We start from the raw sequence: 16,142 nt of genomic DNA, 5'->3' as shown, positions 1-16,142 counted from the left end.
GCCTGCAGCCACTGCTGCCCCCTCTCCCCGGCCAGCCGGCTGCAGTAGACACTGCCTCCTTCCGTTCTCTGCACAATTGCACATGGGGCATGAATATTTAAAGACCTCTGCCTCGCCCAGCCACAAACAGAGAGAGCATTGTGAGGTCTCTTTTCTTTTTTTTTTTTTTCCCCCTCCCCACACGCTATTCTCTGCAGGAAACTGAGGAGCCCCTTACAATGTATTCTGATTTTGTTTTATTTTTATTTCACCGAGCTCCAGTTCAAATAATTAAAGTTGCCACCGGGGAGGGGAACCTTGCCGTGGCTTTCATATGCTTGCGCGTTGTCAGACCTGCTCAGTCCTCCTTGGCTTTGAGACACCCTGGATGTGTGTAGCATTGCAGCTGCTGGTAATAAAGAGGATGCAGGCGAGGCGCAGGGGCCGTCTGCGCCCCTCCCCCTGCCTTTCACACACCCTGGAAGCTTGACTGTCTCAACAAGCCCCGTGTGGTTTGTAATTCTGTTTTATTTGAATAGCCTGCCTGTGACTAGAATAATTTAAACCCTGTTCTCAGGCCAGAACAAGGCCTGGGGGGAGGGGGGGAGGGGGAGGGGAGTGGAAAAGTAGCCTTCCCACATTTTCTTGCCTCTCAAAAACCTGGAAGCGGTGTTTCTCCCTGTGAGCTGCAGGAATACTAGGGATCCAGGAAGTGGGTTGTCACCCACCGTTTTAATGGTGGTCAGTTCCCAACTGCTGGTTTTCGTACCTAGCCAGAGCCAGGGCCACCTATTCCCGCCCTGCACATACACTGGCATCCTGGAGCACAGCCGGCACCTTCTGTCCTGATGTCAGCCCAGGCGGTGAAGAGAGAGGCTCTGATTAGCTGCAGTCAGCTGCTTCATACCTGGCCGTGAGGTTCCTCCAGGTCTGCTGGCCTGGAGGGAAAGGAGACCCAGGCTCCGTGTCATTAAAACTAGTAAATGGGGCCCAGAGAGGTGCAGGGGAAGAGATGACATCTGGAATTGCCCTCCGCCATCCATTAAGCCCTGCTCAAAGCCCCACTGAGAAGTCCCCTATGGTGGCAGCCCTGAAGGCTGGCGGCCAGGGAGATTTTTAGTAAATTGCTCGCTGGCTGATTTTGTAAGACTTTTCAGGGTGTGGTGATCATTCCCAGAAAAATGCCTTGTCTCCCTCCAGCCTCTCAGGGTGACTCAGCGGCAGACTAGGGTGAGAGGCACTCCCGGCTGCTGATTGGGCTTATTCAGGCTTGCCCCTGCTTCCTCCCCACCAGCAGAGGAAGAAGACTTTCCCGATGGGAAAGAGAGAGGGACTTTTCTAACTGCTGTGTTTTTAAAGTTTATTAAACTCAATGGCAAAGTCTCCTGTGGAAAGGCAAGAAAACGGAGATATGAGTAATAATAATTAAAAGATGGCTTGAGATGGAGGAGGAAACAAAGGCAGATGTGCTCTGGCTTTAGCAGCCCCCCCAAAGCCTGGACGAGGTAGGCCCAGGGGGATGAGCAGGAATATTTGATTCTCTCACTTTACAGAGCAGATCTACATATCAGGGCCTCCCTACCTGTGCTATGAGTCAGGGAGTGTGCTGGGCTGCCCAGACAATGGGAGCCGCCCAAGTCAACAGGACAGGAAAGAAATGTACCCAAAGATCCAAACCAGCAAATACAAACCAAGACCAAACCCAGATCGCATGGCTCCGAGCTTCATACTCTTGTCGCTCTGCTCTGCCAGGAAAGATCATTCCTTCTCAGATTAGGGGCAGTTGATGTGACACTCCACAGCATCCAGCCTGGTGCTCACCCAGCTTAAAGCCCCCTACACCCCAGCAAGGATTCCTCAGAAAAGGAACACCACCCCATGATGCCAAGGGTCACTGCTGTTCACACGTGGGACTCAAATGTTAGTTGTTCATTGTATGCAGCCCAGCGGGGTCTAACTAATGTCAGCTAATTAGGAAGGAGAAGCTATCCTGGGGCTTCACAGGCTTGATCCTGAATAAGGTTGTCATTTCCTGGACCCAGTCTGCCTTTTGCATGAAACAAGCGTCTACCCAGTGAAAAGGAAGCTGCCCTTCACCTTTCTCTACTCTCCCATTCTTCCCGTGCCATGGCTGACTACAAGCCAGTCCCTATCAGAGTCAACCTGAAACCAGCCTCTGTCCTTATATTGTCAAACAGCGCTACACAAACACTTGGTGGTAGTTGTAGAAACCCTCTTCATGAATAGTCGGGGACCAGCGCCAAGCTAGAGGGGATTCCAGGGTAGCTTCATACACATCTCCCCTCCCACCAAGCCCAAGGCCTTTTTAAGACGAAGCTACCCATCAGGCAGAGTTCCCGTGAACAGCCAGCCTCCCTCTCCCCTGATGCTCAGACAACTTTGCAGCAACTCGTCTCAGGAATAAGACCAGCAGCAGGCCTCAGTGCTTGCCTAAATTAAGGGCAAATCCAGCTGGTCGCACTAGGGATTTTTTATACTCCCTGCTCTCTGCACATGCAGCACGTCTTCAGGAAAAGCCATTTGGAAAATGCCTCCTCCTACACGGGGACCAGGGTCAGGACCTCCTGCTGCCTGCATGACATCTCTCTGGATTATCCACTCTCCACCCAGGAGGATGTCATTTGGGGCCCAGTAGGAAGCACAGGGCCCTTCTGCTCCTGCAGGGTGAGGCTGACATCTGGAGAAAGTCATAGCCAAGGTCCTCCTGGGCCTTCAGATGCACTGTCAGTTTCAGAGTGACTCACAGGGGGGTAACAGTGCCATCTCTCCTCAAGGGGCTGGGAAGGCTCAAGTAGCTGCCTCCTTTCTGCCCCTTGGCCCAAGGGCCATGACATCCACTCATCCAGAGGAATCCAGATGGCCAGGTGGGACCAGGGCAAAAGGAGCCTCATCAAGACAGTCAGATCTAGTGGGAAGAGCAGTGGCTTAGGGTCACAGAGACCTTGGAGGAATCCACTACTTTCTAGGTGGAATTGAGAAAATTGACTCTCTGATCTCAGCTTCCGTGTCCTCTGCAGAACATGCAGGAGAAACAAGTGAAACAGGCAGTAAAAAGTACCCACCTGAATCTAGACATAGGTGCTTAATAAATAGCACATACGGTTCCTGCTACCCTGTGTCTGCTAGTACCATTATTGGATTTTTGTGGCAATTCCAAGACCAATTCCACAGCCTACTCTATGCAACGAGCCTGAACCTGGAGAACTTGGCCTTTGCTCTGCCCTTGGTAGCCTGGTCATACCAGGACTGGGGTGAGGGTGGTCTGGTTCAACAACTGGGGTCCAAGGAAACAGCAGATGGGCCCCTGTCCCCACTCTCCACCATCCCCAACAGCTCCTTCCCAACCCTGCATGGACCTGGGGAGCACTCTCTTTCAGTCCAGCAAAAATCCCTTTTTCCCTCCTGCCCTCCCTTTCCATATTGTTCTGTAAAGATAACAATAACCATTTACCCTTAAGTAGCCCCAATGTGTTGACAGAGGGGGCCTTCCTTCCCAGTCCCTTTGAGGGGAGATGACACTGTCATCCTGTGAGTCACCTTGAAGCTGACAACACACCTGAAACACTGGGTGGACCTCAGCTCTGGCACCTGCCAACACCATCAGCAATGGACATGATACTCTGGGGCCTAAGCATGGGCCACTTTGCTTTGGAGGGAAAGGGAGAGGCTCAAGTGGTTCTTCCGACATTTTCCAAGTGGCTTTTCCTGAAGACCCACTGAATGAGGCCCACTTTAGGTCTCCAATGGCAGCCATCCCACATCCCCGTAATAATATCACCACAGTAAGAGTTACCTTAGTGTCAAGGATCACAGAGCCTCTCCACCTCCCCAGAGTTGCCCTGTGATGAGTGAAATCTTCCCTGCTCTACAGGTGACGAACCTGAGCACAGTACAACCCGACTGGCCTGAGTGAGCTCACAGACACCTAGAGGGAGGGTGACCGAGAGGGGACACAGAAGGGCAGTGAAACAACAAGCACTGATTTCAGACCTACGGGGTGACCAGCCAAGCTAAGAGACAGACCACAGGAATCCAGAAAATCTGTCAGGTGTTTATTCAACAGGAAAGTTAAGAAAGTGTTTCTGGTATGAAAGGTTCTGGTCTTCAGGTTACTTATGGAGAATTCAGCTGCATTACACTAAAAATCAAACCAAAAAGACTTCCTTGGAGCCTTTGCAACAATGGGAGAAAGAAATCTTCCCTTAGTCTGTGGCTGAGGAAAGAGACTCTTACTATCTGTGGAGCCAACTAAGAGTTTTGTTGGTTGGTTGGTTGGTGCTGGGGATCAAACCCAGGGCCTCCTGCATGCTAGGAAAGCATCTGCCACTGAGCTACACACCCCCACTAAGGATATATTTGTAAAATATTGATGCCCTAGTATAAGGATGGCACTGTGCTGAACATTTCACCTTCATCTTTACATTATCAAACAGACTTGTAAGAAATTGTGAACCCCCTTTACTGATGTAGACACTGGGGCTAAGAGCTTTATGTTCAGCCCAATGTTAACCTGCTAGTAAGTGATACAGCCACAACCTTAACCAGGTCAGTCCAACTCCAAAGCCAAATCACTGGACTTGTCTTAGGTCACAGGAGCTTCAATTCCGAGCTCTAGCCCACTCAAGCCGTCTGACTGAGATCCCTAATTGGGGACAAAAATACCTGTTTTACTTGCTGCCTGAGGTTGTTGCCAGCATCAGATAAAAATGTGCAAACTCTTTGTAATCGTCACAATACTTTGCCAATGGCAGCAATTGTTATGATTGTCCCTCTTCTTGGCTGCTAACAGGCATTGTGTGTTCTTATTTCTCAGACAATTAGCAATGTGGAGGCAGGTTAGGAGCATTATTTTACTAGCAGTAACACCAGGAAACCATGTCCAATAAACCCACTTAATCAATAATTAATTAATTAATTAGTTAGTTAGTTGTGCAGCCCCTTAAGGAGAGGGGCTAGCAAGAAGACTCCTCATTGACCCTCAAGGATCCAACAAATGAGGCCCTACTGAGATTTCCAAGCCAAAATAATTCTTACCTCAGCATCTAGAGCTGGCAGGGCACTGGGGAGCCTAGCATTCTGTCACTACTTATTGTGGCGTGGTTGACTCTGCCAGAATACATGCTAATGGGCTCGAGTAATCAACAGCAATTGTAATTGCAGTTGGACATAATTAATTTAATACCTCTGAGCTATTCAAAATTAATACCTCTCCCATTACACAATGAAACTGAGGCATATGAAGAATTATTGTCATGGCTCAGGGAGTGAATAAAATCTTTCTCAGACCTTGGCACAGACTTGGGTCCCATTCAAGCGATATGGTAATCACAGAGCCTTGTGACTCCCACTGGTGATCATTATAACACATTCACGGGTCCCAGACTCAGAGTACTCTGGTAAGAGCACAGACTCCCCAGCTGCCAGGAAATCAACATTTCTGGGGGGCTCTGGGCCCCTGAAGACACTCACATGCCTCCAGTAGCTGTCCATGAAGGCACTGGAGTTTCATTGCATAGAATGGATCTGCTCCCAGCATCACCTCCAATGCACACAGAGAAACTGAGGCACAGAGGAGACTTTTGCATCCTTTATGCTATCCTATTCTGTCTTTCTGTGAGCTGTTTATTTCTAACATGGTGTTCCATACCAGCCCTTTCCAGTAGAGAACAGAACTGACATTTGTGAAATGTCTTTGCTCATGTGGGCACTGCGTCATCTAATTTGATTGAAGCCCTGCGGTGGCTCTCTAGAGAAAGCACATTGGCCCCAGTTTATAGATGAAGATACTGAGATCTGAAATAATCTGTAATAAATGAAAACCAGCCCGCTCTATTCCCAAAGCCCATGCTCTGTCCACAGTGCTGTCCTACCTGGTCCTTCAGGAGCTCCCCCGCTCTAGGTCCCTCACTAAGCCCATAACTCAGGCCAGAGAACTCAATCCACTCCAAGGTGGGTGAAAAGATGGTTTTCTCTTTTCCTACTTTCCAACAACACCCGAGTCCTCCATTGCTGCCTTTTCTAATGTAGCAAGCACTCTTTTGTTTTTCTCTGATAATAAAAGTACTCTGCAGTACATTGTAGAACATTAGGAAAACACAGTGAAGTATAAATGAGAAAAGCAAAATTGCCCATAATCCTACCCCCACAAAAGACAACCCCTATCACCATGGTGGCACTTCCTTCCAGAGAGGGGTGGGGGGAGAACCAAGCATGGTTGTAGATAAAGGGTTTATATACATTTGGTATCACATCATCTAAGTCTTTTGTATCTCCTTAGTTCATTTTACATTTTTCTATATCAATGTTATGCCTCATAAACATGCTTTTAATCTCTATTCTAAATTTATTCTATAGTTCTGTTCTAGTTTTCAAAAGTTATAGACTAAAAATCTGGAAAAGACCCCAGAAGAAAAAATAAATATCTGTAACTCTATAACCTCACTACCCAGGGATTCCAATGTTGTTGTTTTTATATACATAACCTTCATGTTTTCCCTCCATGTTTTTACAAAGGGGTCGGATGGATGTCCCAAGCTGAGTATCCTTTGGCTTCAATGTGATATCTCAGAAAGAAAGATATGAGGTGGTGCCTTCAGAAAGGATTCTGGTCTTTTAAGTCTCCAGCATGACCAGGAATCCAGCATTCCTTAAGCTTCCCTAATTGCTAGTACTTGCCAGCATCACATTTTATTTGCTTGTTATCAAAAAAATCTGCATCTGGGCAGCTTCTTGCTGTGTTGGGTTGATTTTTCATTAGGCTATTTATAGCTAGAGAGCTGGTGTTTATTCTTTCCAGGTGAATTAGAAGATGGTGAACAAAAACATTGGATTTTTCAGGGAGTCAATATTCTTAATAATATACCATGCTGAATCCAGGGAACTCTTAAAAATTACAAGCTCCTACCCTGAATCAAAACCCTGTGGCATCTTAGGTTGGAGGGGAGTCTCGACCCCCATCTTGGCCCCTGATAACAATTTCAATCCTGATCCTGAAGTCTTTTTGTCTTCCATATGACTCCCAGCGTGGGGAGTACCCAGGCTACCTGTCACCCACCAAGCACATTCATCTTGGCACATCTCTGGCTGCTAAGACACGCTTCATTCTGTTGGGGTGAAATGCACACTGGTGCATCCATCCTTGGGGTTTTGCCTCTACTCTTGGAACTCTTGCAGCCCTTTATAAATTTTGAAAGATAGCAAACCTCACCACCACCTCCACCTGTAGTGTCCCCTACCCCTGCGAGTATGACGTGCAGTACGAACATTATTGGATACCACTGAGTCCCTTTCCAGGCTAAATTGCATTATGATATTTTCTTATGAGTTCAAGAGATTATTCTGAAGCTGCCACGAGGAGTGCATAGCAAACACGGGCCACATCCTAGACATGAAATTGCAGTCATTACCTCCAGAGGAGGAAAGAGCCATGAGAGAAATAATAGCATGAGGCCTAGCCACAATGAGGCTCCTGCTTTACATACAGGACTTTAATTAATAAAACGACAAACACTGGTCCCACATAATTGGAAAGTCTATCAGGCCCCACAAAGAGGCAGGGAAAAAAGGCCCTTGTAAAAGGGCCAGCTGGAGCCAGGAGATGTAATTGCGGGTGGCGTGCTCTTGGTGCTGTTTCTTTTCACTTGTCTCACTTGCTGTCTGCATATAAAAGAGTCTATTATTCAAAAGCTGCCATTTAGAACCTATATCTATTAGGATGTGTCCAGGAGAATCAAAAATTATATTGTTACAGGCTCCAACAAGTGTTATTTCCCATAAATATAATAGATATGTACATGAACACACACATGCACACACGCACACACTCACACACACACACACTCACATTCACACACACACTGGGACTAGGGTTATAAATGGCTGAAAATCCACTATCCCCCTAATCCCTCCAATGTGAAAGTGTTTCTCAGATCAGACCTTGTTAAAATATAAATTCTGATTCAGTAGAGCTGGACCAGGACCTGAGGTCCTGCATTTCTAACAAGCTCCCAGGCGATACCATTGCTGCTGCTCCACAGACCACACTGTGAGCAAAAAGAATCAAGAAAATCTTCTCAATAGACCCCGGATACATTAAAGATTATCATAACATTCTCAGTGTGCATAGCTCTGAAGGTGTGGTAGGAACAGTGTAGAACAGAGAGTAGAGCCCAGGTCTACAGCATATGGGCCCACAAGGGACTGGCTTCACCCCTGCAAGCCTCAGATCTTCTTCTGAAAAATGGGAGTAACAATAGCTACATGAAGGGGTGCTGTGAGTACAATGATAAGCATTTGTGTAAGTGCCTGGAGCAGCTTTGTGGCATTCAATAAACACGTGGTTTTGTATCCTACAAGACACAAGATAGAAATGGGTGTAAAGATCAACTTTGAAGAGTGTGTTGTGCCTAGTTGGGCACTGGAATCTTACTGTTAAGATCTAGCTGTGTGTCCTTGGCATGGGTAATTAGGATGACATCAGAGGAGCTCTGTCACCTAGGACCAGATAGGAGAAATGTCAGTCTTTGAGACGGACTCAGAACTGCAGTTTGCCTTAGGAACCAGAGCGCTCTACACCCTTAGACACCGGTGATTAATAAGGAATTCTCACTAAGACCTGACATCAGTCCTCCTGTCCTAGTAATTAAGAAATTGGTGAGAACCTTGCCCTGCAGGAGCAAGAGGCAAGGTCTGGCTCAAGTCAGTTCTGCTCACCCTCAGCCCAGGGGTCCCTCACTTTCTGGGTTGTTCTCCGTCTTTGCCTGGAGCTGATGTGGTAACCTCATGAAAACTCTCTGTGGAGGGCTGTGTCCTCCTCTCTATAGAAGAATCACCCCCTCTACACTTTGGTGATGGTGGGCACACTTTAAGCCATTTTTTTAGTAATTAAGAATAGCTTCAAACTCAAAGTCTAGGATGAAAATGGACCCCTCAGTGAGAGGGCCAGGCTACTTTCTGCACTAAATAGCCCCATCTCCCCAGTGGTCTCATCCCAGGATGCACTTTAGAATCACCTGGAGGGATTTTAAAGCCTCTGATGTCCAGAACCTAACCAAGACTACTTAATCAGAATCTCTCAGGTGGAGCCCACACATTGGCAATTTGGAGAGCACCCCAGGTGGCTCTAATTTGCAGCCTAGATGGAAAACCACTGGTTTCCCCACGCCACACACAGTCTCACTTGGGACCTTACACATTCTTTAACTCACCCAGTATTTATAACCACCTTAAGGTGAGCAGGGAAAGTATGAGTATGATCATAAGTTTATCTGTAACAAAATAGAGGCTCAGAGGGAACTAAGCAATAGTCTTAAGGTCACACGGTTAATGCACTTGAACCATGGAGCACGAACTCCCAGTTCTGACATAGTGAACAAGCCAGGAAATGAGATGATCAAATGAGCCCCTGAAGAATCAGTGTTGATGCAAAGGGCAGTTGTTTCCAGTGCATTCTGGAAAGGTGGTGAATGAGTCAGAGGAGCACTAGGGTAGAGTTCCAGAGGCTGCTCTCTAACTCAGTGCTTCTCTCCAGATTCTAATTCTAATTCAGTTGGTGTGGGGCCCAGCCAGAGCTTCTTCATTTCTAACAAGCTCCCAGGTAATATTGAAGACATGGGTCCAAGGACCACAATCTGATCAACAAGGCACTCACTGGCTCTTACAGGCAGAACTTGGAAGTGTGACCAAGGCAAAGACCAAGGCAAAGACAGTGGGTTGTGGGATGTGTGTTTTAAGGAAGAGCATCTGCCTGGGTATATCCTTACTGAGCACTCGGCAGATAAAAAAAAATTAACGATCCTAAATGTACTTTACTAGCCACTTATTGACTGCCAATCTTATTCCAAGACTTTTGCATCTGTTTCTAGAACTCAACATTGTTGAAGCTCAGTCAGTGCATGCCTTGGCTTGAGTTTGGGCCCTAGATATGTGTTTTCTGCTATAAACTATAAGTGGTACTATTATAAGATGAAAGGAGGGGTTGGGGAGATATCTCAGTGGTAGAGCTCATGCCTAGTATATGTGAGACCCTGGGTTCAATCCCCAGCATCACAAAAAAAAAGATGAAAGGAAAATTAATTTTAAAATATTCTTATCTATTCATTGCTCTGAACAGTTGGGCCCAGCATCTGTCTTACCCAAGGCCTTGATGATATCAATGCTTTGATTGTCTTATGTCTTTTGCATTGGCTATCAAGTGGCTCCAATTACTTCATCTTTTGTTACACTCAGACACTTGAAATTATTAGTTTAAATTCTAACTTCCTGGTTGGATGATAAGGTCCGTGAGCACAGGGAAGATATGCACAGTATGCAGCACAGAGTAGGTCTGCAGTAAATATTTGTGAATCAATAGCTGATCATCTCCCTCAAGGGCTGATACCAACCAAGAAGGCTCCTAGCAGACCTCTTCAGGATAAAGATGCCGGAGCCTTAGCACCATCATGTGGGTTCTCTCTCCACCACTCTCTCACAATCTAATTTGCCTAAAATGAAGTGTGGGAAGATGAGAAAGTTCAACAGTCAGCTGGCTCCCCATAGACATGACAGGGCTGTTTCTTATGGACATGCTCATGCCACTAGCAGACTCTGCTTCTTACTGAATATTTCCTAAAAGCAACTAGAACTGGGCAGTTTAGAATATTGTCAGGTGGCTGAGAAATAGGGGATTCTCTCCCCTTCCCTGGAACCTGATCTCCAGAATGCATGAAAGTACAAATAAGCTTCAGAGGATGAAAAGTTGGTTCACCAGAGCTGGGAACCTGGTAAAGACAAGAGTGGCTGCCTATGTTTATATACCTTTTTATTCATTCTGACATTGACTGGCTCCAACCATGTGCCCAAGCTTGACAGTCACTGAGTACAAGATAAATAAGACAGTTCCTGCCTTGCAGTAAGGAAAAACAAGGCATGTCCCAAGAGGATCCCAGTCACCTCAGTTATAGGACTTCAGAGAAAGAGGAAGTCGTTTCTGAGTGGAATGGTAAGAAAAAGCTTTCTGAAAAGGAAATCGATGTCCTTTTTTTTTTTTTTTTTTTTTTAAACATGGAGAGAAGAAAAGTGGAGGTAGAAGAAATGGAAGGATCAAAAGCACAGGAGCAGAAACACGTAAGGCAGGTGTAAATCTTGCAGATAAACTGGTGTGGGGGAGTCTCGGAGCCTTCACGGAGCTCCTGTGTATGGGGTCCTGGGTGAAAACTCAGTCAGACGCCCCTGCTTGTCTGGTGACTCCAAGGTAAGGCAGACTGTTCTCCAGGTTCTTCAAATCACAAGACACTGGCTTATTTTATAATCAAAATGTGGTGCCAGTCAGAACTTCAACCTTGATCTAAAGTTAGGGCTTCTTTCCCTCCCCTGCTCTGACCGTAATTGGTCCTGCTGCAGAGGGACAGCCTGAAATCAGGGAAGGGTGTGATCAGTGACATTTCCGGTTCCCCGTCCAGCTTCTCCTCCTCTTCTGTCATCTTGCTGACCTCTGACCCTTCAGGGTTGTAAGCATAAGAAAAGAAACATAAAGGGACCAAGAAAAATCTTAGTTGGCTGGGACTTTTTTAGGATCTGGTATTGGTGTTCCCTGCACATGGCAAGTGTTTGAGGCTTACTGTTTCTCACAGGGGCACTTCTGTAGTTCCTTCAGAGATCTACCTTTCTCCCACCACCTCCACTGTGACTTAGGGTCTTTTATCTTGACTAGAGCAGATGTGTCTCAGTTACAGATGGTCACTTCCTTCTCCCTCTGCCCTTGGGCATCTCAGGGTACCAGCAGCTCTTCTGCTATGGTCAGTGTAGCCCTCTTGGACAAGATCTAAATGACCCACAGGGCCCACTTGTACTTGGCTCCCCTCTAGACTGTGAAACATTCATGAATTTCTTTGCCTAAGGAAACTCTGGGGATTTATGTTTTCCAGATAGAAAAACTTTGAGTTTTCCGGATAGACATTAACCCACTCTGCTCCCCAAACTGCAGGCAAAAAATATCTAATATTTCCTGAGGTGTCATGAAACTACTCTCTCTTGATTTGGGATGAAGTTCCCTTCTTCCTTTGGAAAAATGGGCATCTTCATTCTGGAAGACAGTGTATTAAAACATCTTGATATAAAGGGTTTTGTCTGACCTTACCTACCAGGTCGTAGGATCTCCAGTTAACTAAAACACAATGTGTTCCTGCTGTTCAAATAAGAGCATTGGAATCTTTGGGGAAGGAATAAAAATCTATTTAACCTAAATCAGTCAAAGAAATTGAGTCAAAAAAATCATTTGCCTAAGATTGCAAAGTGTATTGGGGCCATGGACAAAAAATTTTAGCTACTCTTTAGGAAATTCATTGAACACTCCACTGATCTACCTCCAAGAAAGAATCTTGTAAAATCTAGACTGTCAACCTGAACAAAGCTCCAGTACTGCCCACAACTTGTCCCTGCACAGCTCTTTTTTTTTTAATCTTTTTTTTAAATTGGTTGTTCAAAACATTACAAAGCTCTTGACATATCATATTTCATACATTAGATTCAAGTGAGTTATGAACTCCCATTTTTACCCCAAATACAGATTGCAGAATCACATCGGTCACACATCCACAATTTTACATAATGCCCTATCGGTAACTGTTGTATCCTGCTGCCTTTCCTACCCTCTACTACCCCCCTCCCCCTGCACAGCTCTTTGAACTTAATGAAAGCCACGTTGGGAGACAATGAGCAAGATCAGGCAGTGGGTGCCCTGCTCTCCTCACTGGGCCAACCTCATCTGAGTCTCCAGAAAAATCCCTTGGACTTCCACTGATAACCCAAGAAGGGGACCTAAGGTTCCCTTTCCATGCTAACGCCTCATCTTCTGGCTCTTCTCTCCCTCGCAGCTCCGAATGTCCTGGCTCATCCGTGGAGTCTTGAGGGGAAATGTGTCCTTGATGCTAGTAGAGAACAAAACTGGGAAGGAGCAAAGCAGGATGATCTGGCACGTCGCCACCAGTGAAGGCTGGAGCCTGTGGCGGTGGACGGTGTTGCCTCTCCTCGACGTGTCCGACAGGTGGGCTTCTCCCCGTCCCCTCTACCAGGCCCAGTGCTGAAGGGCGCCATGTCTTCCCTCCTGGCCCCATGCCTTTCACCCAGGACAAACATGCACACACATGTAGATGTGCACACTTTCTGCAGGTTTTACCAGAAGCACAGGATTCTCCAAGAGATTTGGGTGCTGATGGCATTTGTCTCCCACATCTCTAATCTGGTCTGATCTGCTGCCTCCAGTATCTGTCTGTAGGAAAACATTAAATTGAGCAATTCACATTACTCCCAAATAAGATCCAGACATTCTATGTATTTAGCATTTTCTCTTACTTGGTGCATTTTATTTTACTTTCCCATTTGGTATTTTCTTTTCTCCTTATTAACAATAAAACCTTCAAGGAAATAGGACAGGCCTCATCACCCACCTCACTCCTGTCCTTTTGCAAGGGGATAAGACAAGAAGAAGGGATGTGAAGTGCCATCCACCAGGCATCAGAGTCAGGACTGGCACCCAGACCTGACCGAGCCCACTCTCTGAGGAGTCAGGTCTCTGAGGCAGGTGGATGAAGGCAGATGACAAATTCATCAGTAAACAGGAGACTTTCTACCAGAGATCCTGGTTTCTGTTTGGATTCTATCCCTAATGTTCTCTGTGACCTTCACTATTTTGAACCTCAGTTTCCTCGCCTTTAAATGGAGAAGGTTGGGCTAGGAGGTTGTTAACTCTGCGTGGCACTGAAATGGAGCAGTAACCCACAGAGTTCAGCTGCCACTTGTCTCCCCAGGATGGCACTGCTCTGCCACCTGCAGTCAGCCTGGAGCAAGCAGTATTTGTGTAGACAGCCTGGCACAGTAGCACTCATGTGACACTCTGCTGTGTCATCCTGAACACTTGGTGGTTGGGGCTGACCCCTTCCTGACCAAAAAGCAGGGGAGGGTCATTTCTAAAAAGGGAACAGACAAATAGATTGGAAAAAGAAAAAAAAATCTTTCATAAGCCAAACATCGAACCTTACACTCCAGAGCAACTCCACACTAGTCTCCTAAAACATGATCAAATTATCATCTGATGGGGCCACCTTTGATATAGGAAGGTCAAGGGCTCAAGGCAAAGTGGAGGCCGAAGTCAGTTAGCATGCAGCTTTGTGAGGATGAAGCTAGGTTTCAAACTCTCCCCCCAACCTTGGAGTCTGCTCATCCAAGAGCTCATTGCTGGAGCTCTGCTGGCACAGGAAGAAGGCACCTTCCTTACTCTGAGCACAAGTTCCCCACTCCTTCCGTTGTGTGGGTTAAAGATCAAAGCCCATGGACATACCAAGGCAGTGACCCCAGGAAAAATGGATTTAATTAAAGTGCAAGAAAAAAAAACATTTGGGCACTACTCACCACAGACTCCTCTTTTGTTCTGTGGGATTGTGAGACTGGGCACCAGGGATGGAGAATAAGAAGAGTGATGCCAGAGTCCTCCCTCCTGGGAGATGCAGAATTAATTCAGATGATTCAAAGGGTTTGTTTCTCCTTGATCGAGCAAGACCTCTTTCTTTCATAGCCACTCCAGGGAAATTAAAGCAAGTAAGATGTTGACTGGGTTCACTCCCATCCACCAGAGTTGCATGTGAAAGAGACTTTGTTCTTAGCCTTCCTCCTTCTTGTAAAGGCTGTGTACCAGATTGACATCTTCAATATTGAGACTGAGACCAAACTGTCCAGCAGGAATTCAGACAAAGGCTAGCTTGGTTTGAGGATGCCTTGTGACCCAAAAAGTGTGCAATTGTAGAAAACAAGAGAGACTCCATTGGTGGTGAGCCTGCATGCTACCAACATGTGTTAGAAGCAGGCTTCTCAGAACTAGAGTTGATATGGGAGGCATTGAGACCCAAGGAAAATGGAACTACAGGAGAATGAGGCAAGGTGAAAGCAAACTAGATTGCACTTGTGACTAGCCCATAAAACTACAGAAACTCTGAATGACAGAGTCTAGACTTTAGAATCAGAGAGTCCCAACTTTTAAAACTGACTCAGCCAATATGTGTGTGTGACCTCATCCCCTTAACGTAACCTCTCTGAACCTTAGCATCCTCATCTTTAAAATGAGAATAACAAGAGTACAACTTCACAGGATTGCTATGAGACCAAATGAATGATTGTCCAAAGAACTCATGCATAGTAGGTATCAATGAATTTTGTTTTCTGCATCTTTCATCCTTGTCCCTTGGGTTTGTGGCCTTCGTAATAATGTATTGAACCAATAGCACAAATCACAACCACTGAACTTCTGATTCAAGTCATGTTCTATAAAACAGAGATAATAAGTCTCCTCTTAAGTTTGGAAAAGTAAAGTACGTGGTGAAGAGCCTGGCCTGCATTAAATGCCTAATCAGCAATAACTGATAATAACAACTATAATACAATAAAGACAGTACTCCCCCTCACCCACACACACAATGCCTCAGTATGCGATGGCCAATTTAACAATAATAGCCAGTCGTGCAAACCTAAGATAACAGTGGGGTTTTTATTAGCTAACTGTCATCAATGTTCTGCTGATTCCTCATAAGGAGAAGTCTCTGATGAGCAGCAGCCACCCACTCTTCCCGCTTCCTTTCAGGAGAGTGGGCTATGCTACCTGCATTGCCACAAAATGAAAATGGGAAAAGGAAGAGAATAGAGAAATAAAAGAAATAAAGAGGAAAATGAAATGGACAAAGGCAAATAAAAGCCAAGCCCCTCCCTCCACCCCCGAGGGGGGCTCGAACCCCAACCTCCACTTGCATTCACCCAAGAAGCTCACTCAGGCAGCTCCTAGCTTCCGGCATTCAGCACCAGCCTATGGACAGCTCCCCGGCACCTGCCCTTAAAGGTGTCAGGAGCTTTATTCCCTAAGCTATCCCAAAACGCCTCTGCTCCCAGGTTCCCCAACCTCCACACATTGTGTTTTTTAAAGGAGATTTATCCAGAGCTTAGAGGTTAGCCCTGAAGAGCTCCTGAGCTCTAGACACTAGTCAGCCTCTGGGCATTACATGAATAATCTTTTTAAACACAAATCTAATTATTTTCCTAACTTCCTGCAGGTGTTCAGGTGCCTTTCAAACTCTTTAATTAGACCTTCACTTAGGCCTATGTGTGACCTGTCCAATCTTAAT

General features: G+C 46.1%; 1 protein-coding gene across 1 annotated transcript in view; it reads left to right on the top strand.

Moving 5' to 3' along the window:
• Window positions 1–16,142, top strand: part of Alk (ALK receptor tyrosine kinase) — a 642,117-nt gene that overhangs the window by 539,863 nt on the left and 86,112 nt on the right. Inside the window, exon 9 of the mRNA XM_076832815.2 lies at window positions 12,852–13,021. Within this exon, the coding sequence (XP_076688930.1) occupies window positions 12,852–13,021 (170 nt within the window). The remainder of the gene's footprint in view (window positions 1–12,851; window positions 13,022–16,142) is intronic.

Source organism: Callospermophilus lateralis, chromosome 14 (genome assembly GCF_048772815.1).
Source record: "Callospermophilus lateralis isolate mCalLat2 chromosome 14, mCalLat2.hap1, whole genome shotgun sequence".
NCBI lineage: Eukaryota > Metazoa > Chordata > Mammalia > Rodentia > Sciuridae > Callospermophilus > Callospermophilus lateralis.
This window is presented reverse-complemented; position numbering and strand designations above follow the sequence as displayed.